The following is a 26,474-nucleotide window of genomic DNA, read 5'->3' as shown; positions in this document are numbered from 1 at the left end:
TCAGAAAACTATAAAATACTCATGAAAGAAATTGAGGAAGACACAAAGAAATGGAAAAATGTTCCATGCTCATGGACTGGAAGAACAAATATTGTGAAGATGTCAATGCTACCTAGAGCAATCTACACATTTAATACAATCCCCATCAAAATACCATCCACTTTTTTCAAAGAAATGGAACAAATAATCCTAAAATTTGTATGGAACCAGAAAAGACCCCACATAGCCAGAGGAATGTTGAAAAAGAAAAGCAAAGCTGGCGGCATCACAATTCCGGACTTCCAGCTCTATTACAAAGCTGTCATCATCAAGACAGTATGGTACTGGCACAAAAACAGACACATAGATCAATGGAACAGAATAGAGAGCCCACAAATGGACCCTCAACTCTATGGTCAACTCATCTTTGACAAAGCAGGACAGAATGTCCAATGGAAAAATGACAGTCTCTTCAACAAATGGTGATGGGAAAATTGGATAGCCACATGCAGAAGAATGAAACTGGACCATTTCCTTACACCACACACAAAAATAGACTCCAAATGGTTGAAAGACCTCAATGTGAGACAGGAGTCCATCAAAATCCTAAAGGAGAACACAGGGAGCAACCTCTTCGACCTCAGCCACGGCAACTTCTTCCTAGAAACATCACCAAAGGCAAGGGAAGCAAGGGCAAGAATGAACTATTGAGACTTCATCAAGATAAAAAGCTTTTGCAAAGCAAAGGAAACAGTCAATAAAACCAAAAGACAACTGACAGAATGGGAGAAGATATTTGCGAATGACATATCAAATAAAGGGCTAGTATCCAAAATCTATAAAGAACTTATCAAACTCAACACCCAAAGAACAAAGAATCCAATCAAGCAATGGGCAGAAGACATGAACATTTTTCCAAAGAAGACATCCAAATGGCCAATAGACACATGAAAAAGTGCTCAACATCACTCAGCATCAGGGAAATCCAAATCAAAACCTCAATGAGATACCACCTCACACCAGTCAGAATGGCTAAAATTAACAAGTCAGGAAATGACAGATGTTGGCGGGGATGCGGAAAAAGGGGAAACCTCCTATACTGTTAGTGGGAATGCAAGCTGGTGCAGCCACTCTGGAAAACAGTATGGAGGTTCCTCAAAAAGTTGAAAATAGAGCTACCATATGATCCAGCAATTGCACTACTGGTATTTACCCCAAAGATACAAAAGTAGGGATCCGAAAGGGTACGTGCACCCCGATGTTTATAGCAGCAATGTCCACAATAGCCAAACTGTGGAAAGTGCCAAGATGTCCATCGACAGATGAATGGATAAAGAAGGCGTGGTATATATATACAATGGAATATTATGCAGCCATCAAAAGGAATGAGATCTTGCCATTTGCAACGACGTGGATGGAACTGGAGGGTATTATGCTGAGCGAAATAAGTCAAACAGAGAAAGACATGTATCATATGACCTCACTGATATGAGGAATTCTTAATCTCAGGAAACAAACTGAGGGTTGCTGGAGTGGGGGGTGGGGTGGGAGGGATGGGGTGACTGGGTGATGGACACTGGGGAGGGTGTGTGCTCTGGTGAGCACTGTGAATTGTGTGAGACTGTTGAATCTCAGATCTGTACCTCTGAAACAAATAATGCAATATATGTTAAGAAAAAAAAAAGAAGATAGCAGGAGGGGAAGAATGAAGGGGGGAATTGGAGGGGTAGATGAACCATGAGAGATGATGGACTCTGAAAAACAAACTAAGGGTTCTAGAGGGGAGGGGGTTGGGAGGATGGGTTAGCCTGGTGATGGGTGTTAAAGAGGGCACATTCTACATGGAGCACTGGGTGTTATGCACAAACAATGAATCATGGAACACTACATCTAAAACTAATGATGTAATGTATGGGGATTAACATAACATTAAAAAAATTAAAAATATATATATATAAATATAAAACCCAAAAGACTCCACTCCCAAATTACTAGAACTCATACAGCAATTTAGTAATGTGGCAGGATACAAAATCAATGCACAGAAATCAGTTGCTTTCTTATACACTAACAACGCAACTGTAGAAAGAGAAATTAGAGAAATGATTCCATTTACAATAGCACCAAAAACCATAAGATACCTCGGAATAAACCTAACCAAAGAGGTAAAGGATCTATACTCTAGGAACTACAGAACACTCATGAAAGAAATTGAAGAAGACAAAAATACATGGAAAAACATTCCATGCTCATGGATGGGAAGAATAAACACTGTTAAAATGTCTAGGCTGCCCAGAGCAATCTATACCTTCAATGCAATCCCGATCAAAATTCTAATGACATTTTTCAAAGTGCTGGAACAAACAATCCTAAAATTTGTATGGAATCAGAAAAGACCCCGAATCACCAAGGAAATGTTGAAAAAGAAAAACAAAGCTGGGGGCATCACATTGCCAGGTTTCAAGCTATTACAAAGCAGTGATCACTGAGACAGCATGGTACTGGTACAAAAATAGACATATAGACCAATGGCACAGAATAGAGAACCCAGATATGGAACCTCAACTTTATGGTCAAATAATCTTAAACAAAGCAGGAAAAAATATGCAATGGAAAAAAGACAGTCTCTTCAATAAACGGTGCTGGGAAAATTGGACAGCTATATACAGAAGAATGAAACTCGACCATTCTCTAACACCCTACACAAAGATAAACTCAAAATGGATGAAAGACCTCAATGTGAGACAGGAATTCATCAAAATCCTAGAGGAGAACATAAACAGTAACCTCTTCAACATTGGCCACAGCAACTTCTTTCAAGATACATCTCCAAAGGCAAGGGAAACAAAAGCAAAAATGAACTTTTGGGACTTCATCAAGATAAAAAGCTTCTGCACAGCAAAGGAAACAGTCAACAAAACAAAGAGGCAACCCACAGAATGGGAGAAGATATTTGCAAATGATACTACAGACAAAGGGCTGATATCCAGGATCTATAAAGAACTTCTCAAACTCAAAACCCAAAAAACAAATAATCAAGTCACAAAACGGGCAGAAGACATGAACGGACACTTCTACAAAGAAGACATACAAATGGCTAATAGACACATGAAAAAATATTCATCATCATTAGCCATCAGGGAAATCCAAATCAAAACCACATTGAGTACCACCTTACACCAGTTAGAATGGCAAAAATGGACAGGGAAAGAAACAACAAATGTTGGAGAGGTTGTGGAGAAAGGGGAACCCTCTTACACTGTTGGTGGGAATGCAAGTTGGTACAGCCACTTTGGAAAACAGTGTGGAGGTTCCTCAAAAATTTAAAAACAGAGCTACCCTATGACCCAGCAATTGCACTCCTGGGTATTTACCCCAAAGACATAGATGTAGTGAAAAGAAGGCCACATGCACCCCAATGTTCACAGCAGCAATGTCCGCAATAGCGAAACTGTGGAAAGAGCTGAGATGCCCTTCAACAGTTGAATGGCTAAAGAAGATGTGGTCCATATATACAATGGAATATTACTCAGCCATCAGAAAGGATGAATACCCAACTTTTACATCAACATGGACGGGCCTGGAGGAGATTATGCTAAGTGAAATAAGTCAAGCAGAGAAAGTCAATTATCATATGGTTTCACTTATTTGTGGAACATAAGGAATAGCATGGAGGACATTGGGAGAAGGAAGGGAAAAATGAAGGGGGGGGGAATCGGAGGGAGAGATGAACCATGAGAGACGATGGACTCTGAGAAACAAACTGAGGGTTGTAGAGGGGAGGCGGGGGAGGATGGGTTAGCCTGGTGATGGGTATTAAAGAGGGCACGTTCTGCATGGAGCACTAGGTGTTATGCACAAACAATGAATCATGGAACACTACATCTAAAACTAATGATGTAATGTATGGTGATTAACATAATAAAATAAAATTAAAAAAATAAAAATAAAAGCTGGGAAAGAGTATTAAAACTAATATGCTGGGATCGGAACCTACACTTCCTCCTTTGTTTTAGTAAATACATCAGTGTGTTTTGTGACCTTTTTGATCAGTTTTGTGATTTCACTCTTCCTTTTTTCCTTGTAGTCCTTTATACCCAGGGCTGAGGAGGGCAAACCACCACTAACATGGTGGTGTTAGGAACGCTTTTCCCTTCTCCAGCTCCAAATAACGCAATGAAAGGACAGAAAACCGTGTCATGAGTGGAAGCCGGAATAAAAAAAAAAAAAAAAACTCCCAGAAAAAAAAAAGGTGAGGTGGGTTAACAAGTTATTTCGCCCTCGGCCTCAAGGGGGAGAAACCAGGTCTCTGCGGAGGTGCGAGGAGGGGGGCCCGGGAGGTGGCAGGACGAGCGGGGAGCGCGTCCAGCCACAGCGGATGGGGGTGTGTTGGGGGGGGTGTCAGTCGTGGGCAGCGCTGGAAACCAGGAGCTGGAGGCCGGGGAAGGGAGGGCTTCAGGGACACCAAACGTTTTTAAGGGGTGGGATGGGGAGCGGACCTCAAGGGCAGGGGGACTTTAGGGCGCTGGAGAAGGACAGGCTCAGACCAGGCGCCACAAAGGCGAGCGGAACTGCTGTGGTACTGGCGGAGAGGGAGGGGACACCATTCCCTTCACCTGTCAATCGCCGCGGTCCCGGGCTCTGCTGGACTCCTCGGTTACACGGCAGACGGAAATGACGCGACTCTACTTCCGTTCTGACCCGCCTCAGGCCCCGCCCCTAGCACCGCCCCCCTTAGCACCGCCCCCTCGCCCCCGCCCTTTCCTCCACCCACACCTCACTGTCTCCAGGGGATCCAAAACGGAAAAAAATGTGATAGCTGAGCCTGAGGTCTCACTGCGATTATTAATGGCTTTGAGGCAAAGGATTTCGAAAGGGAAACCAAAGTGAATTTCTGCGAATTGGGGCTAAACTTATTACAAAGTCCGGTCACTTCCACCAAGGACTTTAAAGATGTGGGAGAAATACACAAAATCTTTCATATTTAAGTAATTTATTCATTTGTAAATAAGAAAACGGATCCTTTTAGTGATTTGGCAGCTAGTGCTCGGGATCAAAGAATAAGTGACAGGTGATTGTAGTCCAATGCTATTTCTAGATTTAAGCTCTTTAGCTGGTAAAGCCTAAACCAGTTTTATTTTACTTTTTTAAATTGAGGTATAATTGACATATACCATACATTAGTTTCAGGTGTACAACATGATTTGGTACTTGTTTATATTGCTAAGTGATCACTACAATAAGTGATAGTTAACCTGTCACCATAGGTAGTTACAGCAAAACCAGTATAATGGTGACCTGAACCAGCTAAGACACTGTACTTTGTGTATTTTCACCTGAAATAAGAGAAAATAATGGTGTCGAGCCCAAATTTCTTTCCCCATAATATTAGATTTCTACCTACTAGGGATTGACTGGTAGTGATAGAAGTTTGGGTTCATTTATTCATGAAGACACAATAAAATTAAAATTAGACCAACACAGTTACAGAAATACCAGGGCTATAGGTGGTTACAATCTTTCTTATTTTTTTAAAAGATTTATTTATTTATTTGAGAGAGAGCACCTGTGCAAGCAGGGGGAGGGGCAGAGGGAGAGAGAAAATCTCAAGCAGACTCCCCACTGAGATTGGAGCCCACCCAGGGCTCAATCTCAGGACCCTGAGATCATGACCTGAGCCGAAACCAAGAGTCGCGGCTCAATCCACTGCGCCACCCAGGTCCCCTGGTGGTTACAGTCTTTCTTAAAAACAGAAATTATCTTTTTCAAAATTTTATTTAGAAAATTTACTTCATTTAAAAAGTGTATATAATATGTCCCATGATATAAAATTCTAGACAGAGTAGATTTAAAAACAGCATAATGGAAAATATAAATATCCATTTTCTTATGTATATCTTTTGTGCACTTACAGTCTTTTCCTGGGTTTACATTTTTCTTTATTTTACAATCTGATTCTTACTTGTAGCAAAAACAAATATCATAGACAGGTATATAGCAAAAAGTAAAAATTCCCTTCTCTCCATCTCTTCCTCAGATAGTGGTAAAATCCTTCCAAACTTTCAACCACACAAATATATTTTTGTTTTTTACATTCATGGTTTTCACATTATACATGTTGTTCTGTAACTTAGTTTTTTCACTGAATACTGTAATGGAAATCTTTCATGATAGTACATTTAGGGCTGCTTTTTAAAAATAGTTGTATTACATTCCTTTATATATCAAGAACTATTTAGCTAGTTCCCTCATGAAAGCTAATCAAGGTGCTTCCAACATTTTACTAATAAAAACAATACAGCAACAAACATGCTGGCAGCTTATTTAGATAAATTCACTTATTGTATTTACCTGCATACTCTCTTCCTTTTAAAAATCAGATTTTTTAAGGAAAGTTGAAGTATTAAAAACAACTAATGGAATATGTAGATATTGTGTAAATTCGAAGGGAAAAAAAATCAGGGTTTAGTAAAACGATTTTATTAAGTTATATTCGTGTCAACAAACCAGAAAGCCATGTAAAACTAACTCTTGTTAAAGACTATGACTGTGCTGGGCGGATGGAAAATTATCTAGATTGACTGCTGACTCCCTATGGAATTTTTTGAGGGCTCCACTTACTTTCTTAAACATACCTTTTCCTGTTCTAAGCTCAGAAGCTGCGTGGTGTATCTCAGTTCACTTTTACCTATCAGGCTTGTTTGGCAGCAGATGATAGACATTTTAAAAATTTAAGATGTTTCTAACAAGATGCCATCAGCCACAAGGAAGGACCCGGGGTTGGTGGGCAGGCTGGTGTGAAGGAAGGCAAATTTTCTTTCAATAATCTCAGCTTTGACAAGCCCCAAACTCCATGTACAATATATGCAGGACATGGATTCATTAGTGTATGGTCCTAGTACAGCTGCCCTTTATTTTATACTCGTGACCTTGTACTTTTGTGGGTGTACAATTGGTGGGTGTTTTCCTTGGGTACTTGGTTTTGACGACACTGTTCTCCTAAATGTGGTTTTGCTCTTGTCTAGTTACACAATTCTGTGTTCTTCTTGAACCTTCATAAAAGGATATGACTACCTTAAAGTGGTTACATTGTTTCTCAGATTAAGTAAATATTTCAATTAGGGGAGTAAATATTTTTATACTGGGAGTGTGGCTAGCTCTTGCTTCGGGAGTGTTCTTTAGTGGAGTGAATCTTGGATTGGTGGTTTTACAAGGAGTGTGTAATGAATCTCTGGGCTATAAGTCTTTAAGTTTTGACCCTATCCAAAAAGTCAAAGGAAATTTCCAAAGTTTTTCTTGTAGCAATTCACTGAAACAGAGGAGGGGTGCACTCAGGATGCTTGCCTTTCTTATCAGCTTATTGGTGAATCCCAAGGTACCAGGCTTACTGCTGCTTCTGGCAGATGTTTTCAAGTGTCCCTTTTAAAGATTCAAAAAAGTACTAGAGATCCCCACCTGACTGTAGTTACCTTCCATCTATTCAATACACAGATAATGAGTGGTACCCACAGAAAGTTCTCATCTACTAATAATTGTGTTGTCCTTGATGGGTGTACCACCCAGATAGATTGGGAATTACTAGCTTATGGCATAATTTCTCCTTAATTTTGTCTCAGTCCTTGATAAAACTAGCTAAAAAGATACGAGTGAGCTTTAAAAAACGTGGCCTCCACAGTCTCCAAGTTACCTTTAACAAGGGAGCCATCCTTTTCTTCCTTAATTATTCTTATCAGACCTTCCAAGAGGAGGCTTGCTATTACTCAATGTCCAAAGCAGCTTGTAGGAGGTGAAATTATGCAGTAAGAGGCGAAGAACCCTGCACAAACATTTTTTCTTCATAATTGGAAGAGGGAGAGGGAAAGTGAACAAGGGATAGCAACAAACTAAGAAACATGGTATACATCATTTCATAGTGATTTCTTCTTCTTTTTTTTTTTACAGTGATTTCTATTTTGGCAAGCCTGTCTGCTATGACCCGCAAGTTTTCTGTTTAGAGCAACTGTGATATTGATGATAGCAGTTTTTACACAAAAGAAAAGAATTTCCAAAGAGGCCTGTGATACTTGCTCGCATCCTGCTCCGCCCGTCCACGTGTCTCCAGCACCGCGCTGCCTACAGCGCAGCCTCAAAGGCGTGCATTGCGTGTGTCACTGGCATTCACAGGAGTGTCCGTGTGAGCTGCCTTAGAGCTCGTCTCTGAAAGGTCCTTCCCGGTGACACTGGCAGAGGGGCGTGTTATCATCTGGCTGAGGAACGAGCTCCATCCCATCACGTATTTCGGGTCTGCTGGACTGGCGCTCAGCGTATTTCTGCAATGCGTGTTTGAAGGCAACTGAAAGATTAGTCCACGCTTCATTCCACTGGACCCTCCCTACCCCACTCAGGCCAGTGTTTCTAGCTGCTGTGTATCTGGAGACTAAAAACCAAAGGTCTGGTTTATTCCGGTCCTGAAGTTGCATTTTAAGTTCAGGTTTTAGAGGCACTAAGTGCAATATTTCAGAGTCTAACAAGGAACCCCAATCCACAATCTGATGTGTACCTAGGAAGCCTCCACAAAAGGCACGTCAAGCCAAGGGTCCCTACTTGAAATAGTGGCACCTCTTGGCATTCATTCTCCACTTCTTAATGAATAATTACATTTGTTGAACACTCAAATCAACCAATAGAGATGATAAGCATCTCAAAATAAAGCTGGCAGTCCCCCACACCCTTCCCTTTAGGCTCATAGTCACATACGTTTTGTAAATGGTGACAGACCTGTGTAATGTCCCTCTACTTTAGCCACTGACTGAAATATTCCTATAAATTAGACTTTGATTCAGTGGTTCTATATACATTTAGCTGTAGATTCCTGGTGTTGGGCCAAACCCAACAAAATACTGACATGAGCAGAGGAACCTAATGAGTATTTTAGAGGGAGAAACTCCTACTATTAATATTATAGGTAGACTAACAGAGGGCATACAACTCATTCAAGGGAAAGGCTGATTTTAGTAAATGGTGAAATTTATCATTTTTATTTTTCTATGAGAGGGTAATATCCACAGGCATCTGAAGAAATGTGCTTTTTTTCTGTCCACAGAAAAATAAGTTTAGGTTAAAAACAAAAAAGCATTGTTTCTTTTTTTCTTTTCTTCCTGTCTAGAATTTACTGTGTGAAACACAAGATAGTTACCCAAAGAACCAATTCTTAGATTCCCAATAAACACTTGCACTTCAGTAATTAGGCCTGAGGTGTTAAAACCATTATAAATATATTTCACTTGTTTGTTTTCTACAGCAAACTAAATATCTGCTGTCCATCCTACACTGTGATAGCAAAAGCATGAATCTTTAGTAAGAAGAACAAAGAGGCAGAACTTTTGAGCAGAGAGATGTTAATGATCTCTAGTCCAACCTCCTTATTTTCTAGATAGGAAGATGGTCTCTGAGGTTCAGAAAATACCTAAATTAGGAATTCCACAAGGCATTTAATAAAAAGACTGGCGAGGTAGGAGGAGCTTTTAATTTGTATTCGCAAGGGTTCTATGCATTGTTTTTCGTAACAGTGAGTGGAGATACAAATATGGAGACCACAAAAGGTCTCAGCGCTATTCCCATCTCTCCACAGGCTGGGCCAGTCCTCGGCTTCCCGAGAGTTCCACGGGCTGACGCTCTGAACCCTTTCAGGAAGTGAGGCACTCAGGCCCAGCATAGCGCGTGAGGACGCCTGAGCCGGCGGGGGCTGGGGGGGGGCACAGCCGGTGGTAACTAACCTGGAGCACTCTGTAATAATAGCAGTAAACCCGGTGGGGCTGCAGCAACTCCCTAGCAGCCAATTGCCCTTCTTTTGCAATCTTCTTGGCTTCTTCATCATTTTCCTGAAAGGGTTAAACACACACACATACACACACACTGAATAAAGAGTACTCCTGTGACCCCCCAAAGAAGGCTACTGGTGCGTATGAAGCAGGACAGAGATGGGGTTGAATGTGACCAGCATGGGACGTGGGACATGAGGAAGATAATTCGGAGCGAGGCTCTGAGAAATCGCCAAGGTACCTTCCTAGAGCCCCGTGTTACACAGAAGTGGTCACACATGTTTGGACCCCGGACCACAGGCCCGGAGGGCCCTCCCCGCCATACGCACATCAGACATGCAGTCTCTCTTGAGACTACCCCGGTACTGTCCTGGCTACCTGAGAAATTTAGGGCTCATCCTCTGTCCCCCCATCCTAGAGCCTCTCTGCTTGATATTAAAATACAATCTGGAGTAGAATGAATCCTTTTTCCTGTTATAACGTCTCTTAAAAACTCCATTTTAATATGCAGCCAGAGCCCAAAAGTTGTCATAAAATGGTACCTATGAAGGCCTATCTTATTGCTGTAATCATAAATTCAGCCATTTGCACCCACAGGCTGTTCCTTCAGTACCAGGAACGGTCACCGTTTCTAATTACACTTCGGAAAATAGCTAATATTCTACTGTGCTGCCCTTTAGAAAAGCCACTGACAAGCAATCCTGACTCTTTATAAAGGGCCACAGAAATGATTCTGCCTCAGGCACCCAGTCATTTGCATACCCGAATATTGCTTCTCAGAAACTTAGAAATAGAATGAAGTCTTACCCGCAGAAGGGTAACTTTTTATAGTTTCACAATAAAACACAACAGCTTTGTAATATGTTTCTTTTTTAAAAAAAGAATTCTTATTTTATGGGAAACTTGTGATTCTTGGGATGTTGTATATAGCATGCATTCATTGTGTCTTTTTCCTAACTGGAGAAAAGAAAAGGGTATCATAATTGCCTCCAGTGTCTTCTTGTGCATAGAGCACTCTAGCCCTGGGATTTTCAATCTGTCATTTGCATGTGGTGTGTCTTTGATTGTGTGTATATGCATGAATAGTGATTCCTTCAGAAAAACCTATATTCTACGTAACGCTTGTCTTTAAATCTTCTAAACCTTCTAAAAATCCTCCAAAATGTTGATAAAGGGTATTAAAATGATCCTGATGTTGATTCTTTAGATATTTCAAGGGAACAAAAATTTCAGGAAATAACATTTCTTTTGACTAAATTATGTCAAGTTAAATTGGGTCATGATGGAACTCATGTAAATAATCCTGGTAAGTTTGTTATTGCCTCAAGAAATTAAAATTGCAGGGACGCCTGGGTGGCTCAGTTGGTTAAGCAACTGCCTTCGGCTCAGGTCATGATCCTGGAGTCCTGGGATCGAGTCCCACATCGGGCTCCCTGCTTGGCAGGGAGTCTGCTTCTCCCTCTGACCCTCCCCCTTCTCATGCTCTCTCTCAAATAAATAAATAAAAATATTTAAAAAAAAAAAAAAGAAATTAAAATTGCCGAAAACGTACCTTGGCCCACTTAACTTTCTCTAGTAAATCACTGAGATTTCTTTTAATTGGAACATAATGTTTCCAAGGCTTCAGTGCCACATAGAAATGTTCATAATATGTCGAGTCCTGCTTCAAAACCAAACTGTCGCCCAGCATGAGGTACGGATATCTATAAGCTGCCACGGTCCCATCCACATTCACTTGATACTTGTACTAAAACAGTAAAACAAACAAAAACAAAGGAAACACTTAACAGCCATTTGCTTCGCTTCTGCTTGTCATCAACACTGTCATAATAAATATAAAGGAATTATTTTCCACGTTCCGACTTCAGTGTTTAAAAGTTTTATACGTTATTTTGTACCTCACGTTTTCTCTTTGTATTGAAATCATAAACAGCCTTGAGCAGGTCGATTTTAAGAAACACAATGCGTTTAAGGATAAGACAAATAATTTTAGGAAATAGGAATACCTATTTCAACTCTGTGTAATGTATTCAGGTTTCTGTGACCCGGTAGGAAAATGTTTCAAAAGTAATAGGAATACCTATTTCAACTCTATGTAATGGATTCAGGTTTCTGTGACCCGGTAGGAAAATGTTTCAAAAGCTGTAGGTTTATTAAAGCTGACTCCTGGTAACAACTTACACTTTCATGTATACATTATTTCATTGGTTCCTTCTTCCCAGGTAAGTATGAAAAAGGAAAGCCTTATCTCCAGTGTTCAGTTCTAGAGTCGAGGAGACAGAAACCTGGAGAAGTTTAGGGACTAGTGTGGTGTTAGCAACACAAGATGTACCCCATTTACCCATTTGCTGGATTAATAAGCCTCGCTTTACATTTCAAAATCGCTTTTCATGGGAATTAAACCTCACTTGATCATAGTAATGTGAAGCAAGTATTATCATAAGCTCTTTCTTTTTCCAAATGAGAAAATCGGTGTTCAGATAAATTTATAAACCTTTATTCTCTGAGCTCAAATCCAATGTTCTTTTCATTATAACACACTGAAACAAACAGGATATACTCATGGATTTAGTCATTAATTTTTTCTTGAGTAATCGGTACCAAAGAGTTCTCTAGCCAGTCAGATTTTGTCACATTGTTCACATCCCTATCATCATGACACAAGTTTATCACTTCATATCCATACAAGAAGACAAAAACACATACCTTAAAGAAATCAAAGAAACCTATCAATTTAGCTTTTCCAAGCTCCTTTTCTTTCTCTTGGAAAAAGAAATATCCTGTAATTCCTGCATCTAGGAGCTCTGGATTTTCCTTGGACAGCTGTACCAACTGGAGCCTCTCTTCTCGGCTATCTCTACCTCTGAAGAAAGCTTTCTCTGTTTTATTGATCCAGGAAGGCCCTAGAAGTTTGAAGCCATAAAAAAAATATGATTATGAACTTGACATTTATAAAAACCATAAGCATACTCCTCTGTAATCTACCTAAATTATCATTTAAGATAATGTAACTAAGTAATATCTACATCTTTAATCCCTAGGTTGTTCAGAATTTTGAGCACATCACTTTTGAATACAGGAAAGACTTTGTCTAATAAGCTGTGAAATGAAAACATGTATATATAGCCCAACTGTGTGTGTGTGTGTGTTTCTTTCTAGATAGTATTCTAGAAGAATTAGTCTATTTCTATTATTCTAAAGAGAGGTCATTAGTTAACACCTGTTACTATTTGCTAAATCATAAAACAGAAACTGGAGTGGGTCACTTTCTCTAGTATTTTAGCACACTTCCCAGGAATTCACTGGTCCCCAATAAAAAGTCAGTTTTCATTTTATGTTACCTTTAGGTAGTTTGTAAAGAGTCTCTGGTCGCATCTACTAAACGAGTCTGCCAAATCGCAATAAACAGGAACAGAGGTTGTAAAGACAGGCAGGGTTTATTCTACTCAGGGAGTTTGGTTTAATTCTAGAGTGTGTTGTGCCATAAATGTAAAGCCATCAAAGGATGGGGGGGGCGGGGAGGAATTCAGATTTTGAAGGATCAAGCAAGGCAGAAAGAGGAAAGGGGAAAATTCCTTACTAAGTGTTGGAGGTAGTAATACCTAAATTCTGCTGCTAGCATAATTCTCTCACATCCGCATATCATTTTATATTTTTCAAAATGCTCTCTTCATCCAGCAATATAAGGGCATCGGAGTCAGCATTAAGTGACAATTTTACCAAATATATATTTTCAAATGGTATTTACAAATGACCAACTCAAAGGAGACTCAGTTACAGTAGGTTTGGACAACTAGCCCAACCCACATACCTAATTTTTGGATTAGAAGAATCCTACACTGCTCTTTCTTCTTGGTTAGAAAATAAGAACAATGGTATTTAAATATATACTTTTGTTCTCTCCAACTGAACATTCCCTTTTTACCTCTGGTTTCCTTTGAGAATAAACTTTAATTTACCTGTATTTCCCTGAATAGAGAGGAGATCATTGGTGACACCCCTCATTGCTTCGAGTGTGGAGTGGGTGATGTCATACGTTGGAAGGATAACATCCCGTGAATCGAAGGAGCCGCACCATGAAATGATAGGTAAAGGGCCAGGGGTTTCATTGACTTTTCGATGCTCCAGAGGCCAATCTCCAAGATTAATATAAAATTCTATATAGGGGAGAAGGACCTAAATAAACAAAAGAAGAAACATCAGTGCTGGGAAGACCTCAGTTTTAGGTACTAAATGCTTCCGTTCTTGGCTCCTTAAAATATGCCTGATAAAAGTGAACATGTGAAAACAGCAGAAGAGAGAAGAATGCCTTTCAGTCATCAGTGGTATCAGAAAATCAAGGGTGAGGACGGTACATGGCAAATTCACTTAACCAGGAGGAAGTACCCTTTGTTCAGAGGTGGCATTTAAAATTGCTTAGTATTGGGGAGCCTGGGTGGCTCAGTCATTAAGTGTCTGCCTTTAGCTCAGGTCATGATCCCAGGGTCCTGGGATCAAGCCCCAAATTGGGCTCCCTGCTCAGTGGGGAGTCTGCTTCTCCCTCTGTCCCTCCCCCTGCTTGTTCCCTCTCTCTCTCTCTCGTTCTCTCTGTCAAATAAATAAATAAAATCTTTAAAAAAAATTGCTTAGTATTGGGGTGCCCAGCTGGCTCCGTTGGTGGAGCGTCCAACTCTTGATGATGGGGTCGTGAGTTCGAGCACCATTTTGGGCAGAGATTACTTAATGAAAATTTTTTTTAATTATCAAAATTGCTTATTATTATAGAAGTGGACATGATATGGAAAGGTATGAGTAAGTGGCTTCAAGAACCCTTTCTGTCAGCTGCCTACCTGAGAATCGACAAGGTTAGAGGAAGCCCTTCTTTTGCTTTACTACCAAACCTCCACATCACGTCTACCTTTGCTTCTGGACTCGGCCACTCCGTGTGCACCTCCGTGGCCAATGCCCCACACGAGGCCCTTCTCTCATTTCTCACCTGGATTGTTGCAGGAGCTTGCTCACTAGGTGTTCTGATACTAGGTTCTCCCCACTCTGATCCGCTTTCACCTTGCTGCCCAAATTCCTAAAACCCAAATTAATGTCACCACCAGGGTCAATGGAACCTAAAGCCTGCAGGACAAGGTCTAACATCTCTGGCCAGAAAGCAAGGCCCTGTCACCGTGTTCCACCTGAGCGTGGGCCAGTAAACTTCAGGCTACTACTCTCTGAAAATGCAACCCAGTCTCCCATGTACTTCCCTTCTCACTTGGAATATTCTTCTCCTACTTATTCCCTTGGCAGTCTCCTTTCTCGTCCTCCGAACCCAGACCGAATGTCACCTCCTCCATGGCTCGCCCTCCTCAGGCAGTTTCCCCCCCGGGGGGCCTGCTTTTCTTACAGGCCTATCACGTTGAGGTACCACTATTTGTACTCACATCCTACTCTAACTTCCAAATAACAAAAAACAAGTCCCACTAGAGTAGGTGGCTCAAAGTCCAGAGATGAGTCTCATTTATCTTGGATTTCTTCCCAGCCACTAGGGAAAGAACCTAGAACAAGAGGGAAGGCCAAGGGGTGTGACGATTCACCCTCCTCGCTTCCCTCCTCTCACTTATCAGCCCAATAAACTCCACACCAGGAGTTCTCACTACAGAACAGGGTTTCTCAATCTCCGCAGGACTGACATTTGGGGCTGGGTAATTCTTTGCTGTGGGGGCTGTTTTGTGCACTATAGGATCTGCTGGTAGCAAACCCCGAGTTGTGACAACCAAAACTGTCTCTAGACATCGCCCAACGTCCTCTAAGGGACAAATGCGTCACTCGTAAAGCCACTGCCATCGTGAGTCCGAGGTGGGAATACAGGGCAGTAGGCCAGGAAGAAGGCACCCCCTTTATGATCAAGTATCTTTAATATGCTTATATGGTGGGCCAGTGGGGATGGTGCGGGGGGGGGGGACGACTGCTATTTAAAATAAGAATTAAAAAATAATAATAATAAAATAAAATAAGAATTGGTTGTAACCCCACATTCAGCACACTTGGGAAATTGTATACCTCCTATCACCGAAGTTGACTTTTGGTTTAGAAAACTACCTTCACAGTCCTTCTGGGTGGGAAAGACAGAAAATGCTCATCCTCACCCTTCACTCTGCATGGTCAGGAAGGAGGAAGAACAAAAGGCAATTCGAGCTGTTCTGCTTAAGAATGCAGTAAATGTGGAAAGAAGGGTTCAGTAGAGGGGTGGGGGTGGGGGGAAGTGAGAAGTCTTCTGAGAGATAGAGGCCCAGCTGTATTCACTAAGAAGCCAAGACCTGAAGCCCAAGGACGGGCAGTGAGAAATTCCCAGAGGCAAGGATGACTGAGTCTGATTAATAGAGGGAATGTTTATTTTTTAAATGTTAGGGTTTTTGTTGGAGTGCTTTTTACTATGCACTGGTACAAAATAACCTCTCTGTTACTAGAACCTTCAACAAAATGTGCCATGCATGCTATCTTTTGAGGCGCTTAGGGTAAAACAAGGAAAAAGTGGTCGAAGTTCAAGTCATTTTGAGGTGATAAGAACAAAACAGCTGCAGAAACTGGTATCTGAATGGGAGGAGTATTCACCACAACAGAGAATTTCAAGAAGTGACCTCCAGGGGCACCTGAGTGGCTCAGTTGGTTAAGCGTCCGACTCTTGATTTCTGCTCAGATTGTGATCTCAGTGTTGTGAGAATGAGCCTTGCATCAGGAATCCACACTCAGTAGGGAGCCTGCTTGAGGATTCTCTCTCTCTCCCTCTCCCCCTCCCACCACTCTGTGTATGTGTCTATCTCTCCCAAATAAATACAGAAATCTCAAAAAAAAAGAGTGACCTTGAGGCTCAACATGTCTGGGAGTCCACAGAAACCTTGGAAGTGCTCTGTAGGACCTACTTGCCTGAGATAGGGGCTCAAGCCACTTAATTTACAGGAAAGAAAGATCCACAAAGGGGGAAAATTTATGAACACTCAGGTGGTGGACATCTTAAATTCACATTTCCAAGCTTGGAATCCATTTCCATCCTTTGCCATTGTTCTAAGCATCTCAAAGTTACAATGAAATAAGTAAACTCCAGTTCACCCTTGAACAATGTAGGGGTTAGAGGTGCCAACACCCACACAGTCTAAAATTTGTGTATAAATCTTGAATCCCCCAAAACTTAACAACTAGTAGCCTACTATTGACTAGAAGCCTTACCAATAACATAACAGTTGATTAACACATCTTTTGTATGTTATGCGTATTATATACTGTGTTCTCACTATAAAATCAGCTAGAGAAAAGAAACTGTTAATTAAGAAAATCATAAGGAAGGAGCGCCTGGGTGGCTCAGTCGTTAAGCGTCTGCCTTTGGCTCAGGTCATGATCCCAGGGTCCTGGGATCGAGCCCCACATCAGGCTCCCTGCTCAGCCAGGAGCCTGCTTCTCCCTCTCCCGCTCCCCCCTGCTTGTGTTCCCTCTCTCGCTGTGTCTCTCTCTGTCAAATAAATAAATAAGGAGCGCCTGGGTGGCTCAGTCATTAAGCATCTGCCTTCGGCTCAGGTCATGATCCCAGGGTCCTGGGATCGAGCCCCGCATCGGGCTCCCTGCTCGGCGGGAAGCCTGCTTCTCCCTCTCCCGCTCCCCCTGCTTGTGTTCCCTCTCTCACTGTCTCTCTCTCTGTCAAATAAATAAATAAAATCTTTTTAAAAAAATCATAAGGAAGAGAAATACTATTTACAGTACTGTCATGTATTTATAAAAAAATGTCCGTGTATAAGTGCACTCATGCAATTCAAACTCGTGTCATTTAAGGGTCAACTCTGTATTGTTTTCAGAACCAATGAATTCATTCTCATACCTTTCTTGCCAGTGACAGCAAAATCTCGTCTGAGAACATTTTGAAGTCTGTGTATTTCCCTAAAGATCTCCGGTAGACACGGTTATTGAGAATCGTGTAGTGAACAATGGCACCCCTCTCATCCCCAAACCTTTTTGGAACCTCATTTAGCATCTGCTGGAGATTGATGCTGGAGAAGGAAGCGAAATCCTTTGCAATCTGTGGTTCCTTGGTTGGACAAGAAAGAGTTTTCTGCCAGGCCTGAGGATCCTCTTCAGGACACTCACAATACTCATGGTACAATGGTCCTAGGGAAGACAAAGACATGAGTAATGCCATACTCCATTAACAAACACCTCCACACAGGGGGTTGTTTCTGCCCCTGATAGGAACATGGGATGACTTCTTGCTGAATTTGAAGATTCTCCAGACAGGGATAATATATATTTATATTATATATTTAATATTTAATATATTTATAATAGATATTTAATAATAATAATATAATATACTTAAATATAAATATACTTAATATTTAATAAATATATTTTAAATATATTTAACTTAATATAAAAGCATAAAGATTAACATAATTTTATAAAAACTTTTAAAAAATTATTTATGTTTCTTGAGGATTTCTACTTCAGAACAACATGAGTAATATGGACCAATTTACCCTTCTACCTCTAAACTACCAAAAAAAGAGACAAAATACATGAAACAGTTTTTAAGCCACTGGCCATGAGGCAGTGAAGGACAGTGAGTCTGAGAGATGGGAAATAGATGAGGTGAGCCCTACAGTTTGTAAACTTACTGCCTAAGGGAGTTTCCAGGTTATGGAAACGGGGAGAAGTGTAGGCAGAGCCCAGCAGTCTCACTGAGTTGAGAGGACAGAGCTGGGTGTCCAGGGAGAACAAGGCAGCTGACATTTGTAGGACACATTCCCTGAGAGAACCACACAGCCAGAAAACTCCAGAGATCTGCAAAAGGTTCCCCTTCAAGTATTTAGGGTTTCTGAGGAGTGTATATAGGTGAGGAAATTATCCAAGACAGGGAAAGAACCATCCAGAATGACTGGATGCAACAATACCCACTGGTTATACAGGGTTGGGAATAGTACCTGTTCACAGCAGACCGACTGGGAAGCATCCTAATTGCTGGGGCTTAGGGTAGAGTAGGCAGAGAGGTATTGCCTGAGTGGTGGGGAATAATTAGCCCCAGACTAAACACGGTTCTGGTCTTGCCTAATGAATTGTAAAAGCAATTTGAAAGGTTCAAACTATTTCCAAGTAATTTCACTGCATTCCAGAAAAATGCTCAAGAAGATAAGAAAGCGACAAGAAATGAAAAATACACTGGATACAATTAATGGCAAGTTGGACATTGCAGAAGGAAAGATTAGGGAACTTAATGATGTAGCAACAGAAAGTATACAAAATGAAATGGAGAAAAAAAAAGAATTTTAAAAATGAAAAGAGCATCACTGAGCTGTGGGATAGTTTCAAGCCTGATATAGGTGTAACTGGAATTGTGGGAGAACTCTGGAGTAGAACAGAAAAAGATATTGAAGAAATAATGGCCAAAATTTTTCTGGATTTAATGAAAACTATAATCCCCAAGATCTAAGAAGCTCCACAAACCAAAGCACAAGAAAACTATAATCCCCAAGATCTAAGAAGCTCCACAAACCCAAGCACAAGAAACATGAAGGAAATTACACCAAAGCACATAATAATCAAATTGTTCAAGAGACTTAAAGAGAAAACCTTGAGCAGTACAGAGGAACAGTAGATATACTGGATGTCACATATATGGATGTCAGCAGATACACTGTTGGAAACAATGCAAGTAGGAGGACAGTGGAGTAACATCTTTTTTTTTTTTTTTTTTTTAGAATTTCTAAAGGGGAAAAAAAAAAGAGGATGAGAGTTTTACTTGAGCCCCAATTAGGACAGCTGCATGGGACAGGCAATCTTTACAAAGAAGAGAGTGTCCTGACAAAGGAACTTTTGGTATAGGGTTATATACATTTTTTACATAAAAAGTTACACATTTTTAGACAAAAGACATTGTAGAAAGACACTACAGTTCCCAATCTTAAGTTTCTAGTATATGTAGGGCTGTATGGCTTTAATGTTATGGGAACCAGGGAAGTTTCTAGTGGAGTAACATCTTTAAAGTACTAAAAGGAGACAAAACCAACCTTGTTAATCTACAATTCTATATTTAGTAAAAATGTCTTTCAATAATCTCAGGAAACAAACTGAGGGTTGCTGGAGTCGGGGGGGGGGGGGGGGGGGATGGGGTGGCTGGGTGATGGACACTGGGGAGGGTATGTGCTCTGGTGAGCGCTGTGAATTGTGCAAGACTGTTGAATCTCAGATCTGTACCTCTGAAACAAACAGTGCAATATATGTTAAGAAAAAAAAAAAAGAAGAAGAAGATAGCAGGAGGGGAAGAATGAAGGGGGGGAAATCGGAGGGGAAGACGAACCATGAGAGACGATGGACTCTGAAAAACAAACTGAGGGTTCTAGAGGGGAGGGGGTGGGAGCCTGGTGATGGGTACTGAGGAGGGCACGTTCTGCATGGAGCACTGGGTGTTATGCACAAACAATGAATCATGGAACACTACATCAAAAACTAGTGATGTAATGTATGGTGATTAACGTAACAATAAAAAATTTTTTAAAAAATGAAGGCAAAATAAAGACTCTTTCAGACATTCAAAAGCTGGGAGAACTCATCACCAGCATTCTCACACTAAAAGAAACGATAATAGGGATCATTGAGCAGAAGGCAAATGGTACTAGAAGGAAATGTAGATTATATAAAAGAATGAAGAGTGCCAGACATGTTAACTACCTGGGTAAATACACAAGATTTTCTTGCTTATCATTCAAATTTCTTTAGTTTTTTTCCTGCAAAATTCCAAGTTAAGATGAGCTCCAGGAGTGCCTGGCTGGCTTGGTCAGTAGAGCACGTGACTCTTGATCTTGAGGTAGAGAGTTTGAGCCCCATATTAGGTGCAGAATTATTTACAATTGAACTCCAGAAGGTACGCATACCATGTTCACTCTTTTGTACATGACTTCAAGGTCATCATAAGCCATTTTGAAAGTCATGGGGTCTACACATATAAGGCTGGCTCTGGATTGTGTAATATAATCACTTACCTTTCAAAATATAAGGAGACTGAGCCACATGTTCATCACCATAAAGGACCTCTATCTTCAGCCCTTCGCTGACAGTTTCATACATCCTATATCGCATCAAAAATGTCCCATCATTCCTGTCCAAAGGTTTGGGGACGTGAATCCGGACTAATTCTTTAGGTGAAAGAGATTTGATTACTACTTTGAATAGTGTTTGACCTGAAAAAAAAATATATATATGTAACTACTATTTCATGGTTATTTTGTCTTACCAATTATTGGATAGGTGTCTCTACACCAAAGTTACTTTTTTCTGTACCATCAAAATAATAACAAAATAATTTTAGTTTGGAAGGTCCTTGAGACCAGGAACCATGTCTGGGTTGTGTCTTGAAACCAAAGATCTGAATCAACATTTGATTCGTTAGTCATTCAATAAAGATATACTGAATGAACAAAATCAGTTCTTTATAAAAGCAAGGAAGAGATGAACTTTTTGCCTCTTTGCTCTTTTCTCCTTTGGGTAGGTTTAAAGCAGCCCAGATACTTAAAAATCTAAAAACTCTTAGAATGACAGAGCTCCAAGACAATCCAACTTTCTTCTGTAAAATATATACCAGTTTTCTTTGTAAACCATTTTAATACCTAATAACCCTCATTTCTAAGGAACTTTCCCTTTGGTTAACCCAAATTTCCAGTTATACTTCTAAGCCTATTTCCCTAAGTAGAGAGAGATTATAGTTAGTTACTAGACTGTGCACAAATATCAGACACACACACACATGCACACACTTTCATACACCTTTGTAAATACTAGAGTTTACTTCTCTAAGCTTATTTCCTCAGGTTGAATCGAAAGTTATACTAGGACGATCTAACATCATTTTCAACTCCAAAATTCTGTGGGTTTTCTGGAAATTCTAGGGTAAATACACCCACTTAGTAAACTTTCCCTTCTCTTTTTGTAGTATATGAGCTGACTGATTTAGGCTTTGAAACAATACTGTTGTGATTAATATCATTGAGATCCAGAAATAAATGTTGCGCTATCTTTCTTCCCAGACTCCAGTGGATGTATCTGCACTCAGCGCAGATCTGATCCTCAAGAGCTTTGAGAATAAAGATCAGTTAATGTCTAAACCACAGTTAATCATAATATCAAAGGCAAATGTTTTTTAAAAAGTGGTGAATCCTCTGAAATTCACAGACCTGGCAAAAAATAGTGGTGATAAAAGTAGTTTTTCATTTCACATCTATCATATTATCAAATTAAGCATATTTAATATATATTTTTTGAAATTACTGAAAAAAGTTTCTTTCTCCTACTCTTCGTTTCTAAATCTTGTGAGTGAAGTTTCTACTCTCTTTTGGTCTTTAAGGGTTTTTTTTTTTTCTTGTGGGTCAGGAGAGGTGTTCTTTGGTCTCTTCAATTTCATAATCGTAATGTAGTGTCTGATAGCTTTCTGTTAAATAACACATTTTGACATCCTTTAAACAAGTGTGATAAAATTATGAAAGAAATCTGCTAAAATAAATGAATTGTAATAAACATAGGGGATGTTGTAAGAAAAAAGGTAATAATTTAATGTGAAATTATTTAAAATGTTACCGTTTACCTGAAATGCTTAAATGAAATACATTGGTTATTGCCTTGTGTTATTTCTCACTTGATTTTAGAAAGAGCAGTGTGGCAGACTGCAAATCAGGCAGGCAGAGCCTGGGGACCAGGAGGCAATTCCTATAATCTTCTCCCCAAAGTGGAACAAGTACAGAAAAGTTTTAGTGTCTTGGTCAAATAGTCCTGTTCTCCATAAACTTATGATTGTAAATAAACAAAACAGATATAAGACAAACATATTAATGATTCTGTGATCATTTTGGAAAGAAATGGATTTACAGAAAAAAACTAGTTCCAAAATGTTTCATTATTTTTAAATTCAAAGTATTGGACTAGATCTGTATTGTCTCTTCCAGTTATGAATTTTTTTGTCCCTGATATAGCATTTAAGAGCTACATTTCAAAATAAATGTATAAAACTAAAATAGAGTCATTGGAAATACATATTTTAAATGTTCAGGTATTTTTACAGGAATTTTTCATGCCTGTGTTAGAATCAACACAGAATAACAATGGTCAGGACTGAAATAGAAAGAAGCAATTTTAACCTCATAAAAGAGAAAATGAGAAGAGTGCAATTTGAAATTGCTTCAAATGGAAGGAATGTGAATTCTCATTTGCCCCTAGGGCTAACATAATGGAACAGACTTGAAGCTCAGCTTGAATTTTTCTACTTCATCAATTCAAATCTCTTTAGGAGAGATCGCTAATGAAGTGAGAATGCAGGGACTAGGTAGATGAAGGAGGTTAGCAATATCAAAGTCTTGCACCATTAGAATCAGAACTTTTGTGAAGACTTTAGCACTTATCACGGGCCAGTCCCTGAGCTTGAGATTTTCATTTGCATTTTCTACCTTATTTGTTTCCTACAAGAATTTGTAACGTGGGCATTGTCACCTCCATTTTACAGATCAGGAAACCAAGCCTCCAAGAAGTGAAGTAACTTGCCCAAGTTCACCTATATGTGAGTAGCAGAGCCAATATTTGAATACAGCTTGAATCCTTCTTTCAAAGCCCATCCTGCATCCACCTTGTCATGCTGTGTCACGTTAGTGTATTGGTTTGCAGAATTCAGAGTTGGAGGAATAACCCCTGGCACCCTTGGAACAACAGAGTCACTGTCTTTCCTGTTGTTTAGGAAGATTATTAAGGCTCTGCAATCCTAACAAGCATCAACCCCACATGGCCAAGGAAACCGAGTCCCAGAAGGCCACGCTGTTTTGCCTTGAGGCTACATGTCACTCTCCAAAAATGCCTCGTGGGCCTGCTGACTGTGGATGGATGCTCTCCAGGAACTTACTGAAAACTGATGCACAACAATCATATGACAGGAGATTTAATTAAACAGAAAGAGGATGAGTGTCTACTCTTGGCTCTAACACCTAATGGCTGTGGGGCCACAGGCAAAACATTTCAGCTTCACTGAGCCTCAGTGTCTTAGGTGCCAAGTGAAGAGTATAATATCATCTAGCCTTCTTACTTCACAAGGCGATTAAGGACGACAAGGTGAACAGGGCACAGTTTAAAACACTGAAGTGCTACACAAGTGGGAGGTACGATTATTTTATGAAGATATCACTACTGATGAAGGTAAAGGAGGACTGAGCAGAAAATGAGTATTCGTATCCAGCCATCTCGACAGATTCCAACCACCCTCCCTCTACCCCTTCTTTTCTTTTCTCTACGGTATTTGTAGAGCATCTCTGCCAGGCATTATGTCACATGCTGGGAATGTAACAATATCAATAGGTTTTGCCTACATTCATAATAGAAGGAAATACCCAATTTAAGTCAGAAGGGAGTAAAAACAAAGATAGAGATAGCTTCTTTCCCCATGGGGCGCCTGGGTGGCTCAGTTGTTAAGCGTCTGCCTTCGGCTCAGGTCATGTTCCCAGGGTCCTGGGATCGAGCCCCATGTCAGGCTCCCTGCTCGGCGGGAAGCCTGCTTCTCCCTCTCCCACTCCCCCTGCCTGTGTTCCCTCTCTCGCTGTGTCTCTCTCTGTCAAATAAATAAATAAAATCTTTAAAAAAAAAAAAAAGAGTGAAAAAAAATCCTTATTTTCTTGCTATAACAGCTGACAACACTAATGAGAGATAAGGTTCGTCTATTTATTATAAAATTAAAATGAAACTATATAATTTCTTTCCTGTTTTGTCCATCCATAATCTAGTATAAGCATTATTAAACAACATTTTCAAATCTTACTTTAAAATTAAAATAAATCCCGATTAAAACATATAACATAAAGTTGATCATCTTAACCATTTTTAACTGTACAGTTCAGTAGTGTTAAGTAAATTCACATTTGGGGGCAACAAATCTCTAGATTCAACAACTTTTCATTTCCCTCCTCCATCGGCCCCTGGCAACCACCATTCTACTTCGTTTCTATGAATTTAACTACTTTAGGTATGTCATACAAGTGGAATCTAAAATGTTAGCTTTTAATGGGCTGTCAAATATGCTATCACATGAATGTACCACACTTTATTTAGCAACTACCTCAGAGGTGGCTGGTTAAATTTGCTGTAATAAATAACGACAATGTGGCAAGAATTTCTTGCACAGAAATCTTTGACCACGTTCTGATCATTTTCTCAGGTCAGATACCTAGAAATCAGATTACCAGAAATAAAGGGCATGGACATTTCTGTTGAAACGTATTTTTTGTACATTAGGTTTGTAAATATTTAAGGCTCTTGGTACATTTGGAAAACAGCTTTCCAGTAACATTTTAGCAATTTGTGCTCCCACCAGCAGAGGATGAAGGTCACTGGGAGTATCTCCATGCCCTCTTGACAGCTTTGAGTATTGCTACTTAAAAAAAAACTTTGCTGATATTTTTTGATTAAGGAATAGAATTTTATTTGAATGTCTAGCTCTTTCATTAATAGTAAGATTAGCAGCATGTCACTTGGGATCATGTAACTTTCTTCTTTCCTGTATAAATTAATTTTTCCTTCGTTCTCCCTTTTCTTTCTAAAGCTTCCCCCCCCCCCCATTATAACATCATAAAATGACTTTTAGGAAAGAAAGAAAACTATAAAGGAGAAAATACACCCCATGGTGGAAGACTTCGAATCTGGGTTTAAGGATTTTTTTTATTCTGGTCCTCAGGGCCATGGGAAGTCTTTCTAAAACTAAAAGAAGTTTAGTCATAGCTTCCCGCGGGCGGCGGAAAAGGCGCTGGGGTATTCTGATTGTCTCTGTTGATGAAACAGGGTGCCAGGTGGCTGGACATAAATGAGACAGAGATGAGCAAATCCTGACTGGCAACAACTGGAACCTAGCAGGACAAGTCGCAAGAAGTTGCAGAGGCCCGGCGAGCAGGAGAACGTGGGAGGGCGCTGGGACAGAAGGGGTTCAAGGACAGGACCCACCCTGGGAGGGAGGACAGCTGAGCGCCACAGGGCCTCACTCATTCCTGCAGGCTGCCTCCGAGAGCTCAAAGGCAACAAGCTAGCACGCAAAAGCGCCTCCTTGGTGCCCCCAGCTCTGCCGTTGCCTCGGCGGAGGAGTTGGCGGTTTCAAACCCGCCAGGCCTCCACCGAGCGATGCGACGCGACGCCTGGGGCTTGATGACTCAGCCCGCGGAGGCACTCCCTCCGTGCTGGAACAGCGCGGGGACACGGTCTCCCGCCCGTGAGTCCCGCGGCCTTCATCAACACCCCGGGCGCCGGCGCCGCACCTGAACCGCGGAGCGCCGCGCGGAGGTCGTTCGTTCGTCCGTCCGTCCGTCCGTCCGTTCATTCACTCAACAGACTTCTGCAGCGACGCCCGCCCCCCACCCCCACCCCCGCCGTGTCCGGGGAGGCGGGGGCAGGCGAGGTGGCCAGAGCCGAGGCAGGGCGACACTCGCCCGGGGAGGGACGCCACGCAGGCGGCGGGCGCACTCCCGAGGGGCGCGCGGGCGGCGGGGGGAGCGGGGGTGACGCGGAGGCCGGCGGCTCAACGCTACCTGGGGGCGAGCGGGTGAGGTTTTGGCCCTCCGAGTTCACGGCCTGCAGGTAGAAATAGCGGACGGGCAGCACGACGCCCGCCCGCAGCCCGGGCCCCCACACCAGGCTCCGCGGCGCGCTCACCGGCGCCTCGGGGGCCCCGGC

The 26,474-nt window shown here is 41.1% G+C and overlaps 1 protein-coding gene across 4 annotated transcripts in view; it reads right to left on the bottom strand.

Moving 5' to 3' along the window:
• Nucleotides 1–5,741: 5,741 nt before the first annotated feature.
• POGLUT3 (protein O-glucosyltransferase 3) overlaps nucleotides 5,742–26,474 on the bottom strand; it is a 90,951-nt gene continuing 70,218 nt past the window's right edge. The window contains exons 2-9 of one of the 4 annotated variants that reach the window (XM_021696609.2): nucleotides 26,330–26,474; nucleotides 20,774–20,971; nucleotides 17,620–17,906; nucleotides 13,739–13,955; nucleotides 12,486–12,682; nucleotides 11,332–11,526; nucleotides 9,735–9,839; nucleotides 5,742–8,288 (exon numbers count right to left, since the gene is read on the bottom strand). In XM_021696609.2, the coding sequence (XP_021552284.2) occupies nucleotides 8,163–8,288; nucleotides 9,735–9,839; nucleotides 11,332–11,526; nucleotides 12,486–12,682; nucleotides 13,739–13,955; nucleotides 17,620–17,906; nucleotides 20,774–20,971; nucleotides 26,330–26,474 (1,470 nt within the window). In that variant the 3' untranslated portion in view covers nucleotides 5,742–8,162. The remainder of the gene's footprint in view (nucleotides 8,289–9,734; nucleotides 9,840–11,331; nucleotides 11,527–12,485; nucleotides 12,683–13,738; nucleotides 13,956–17,619; nucleotides 17,907–20,773; nucleotides 20,972–26,329) is intronic. The other 3 variants (XM_044919608.1, XM_044919609.1, XM_044919610.1) reach the window with 3 other exon arrangements.

The sequence above is a fragment of the Neomonachus schauinslandi genome, chromosome 11 (assembly GCF_002201575.2).
Source record: "Neomonachus schauinslandi chromosome 11, ASM220157v2, whole genome shotgun sequence".
Lineage (NCBI taxonomy): Eukaryota > Metazoa > Chordata > Mammalia > Carnivora > Phocidae > Neomonachus > Neomonachus schauinslandi.
This window is presented reverse-complemented; position numbering and strand designations above follow the sequence as displayed.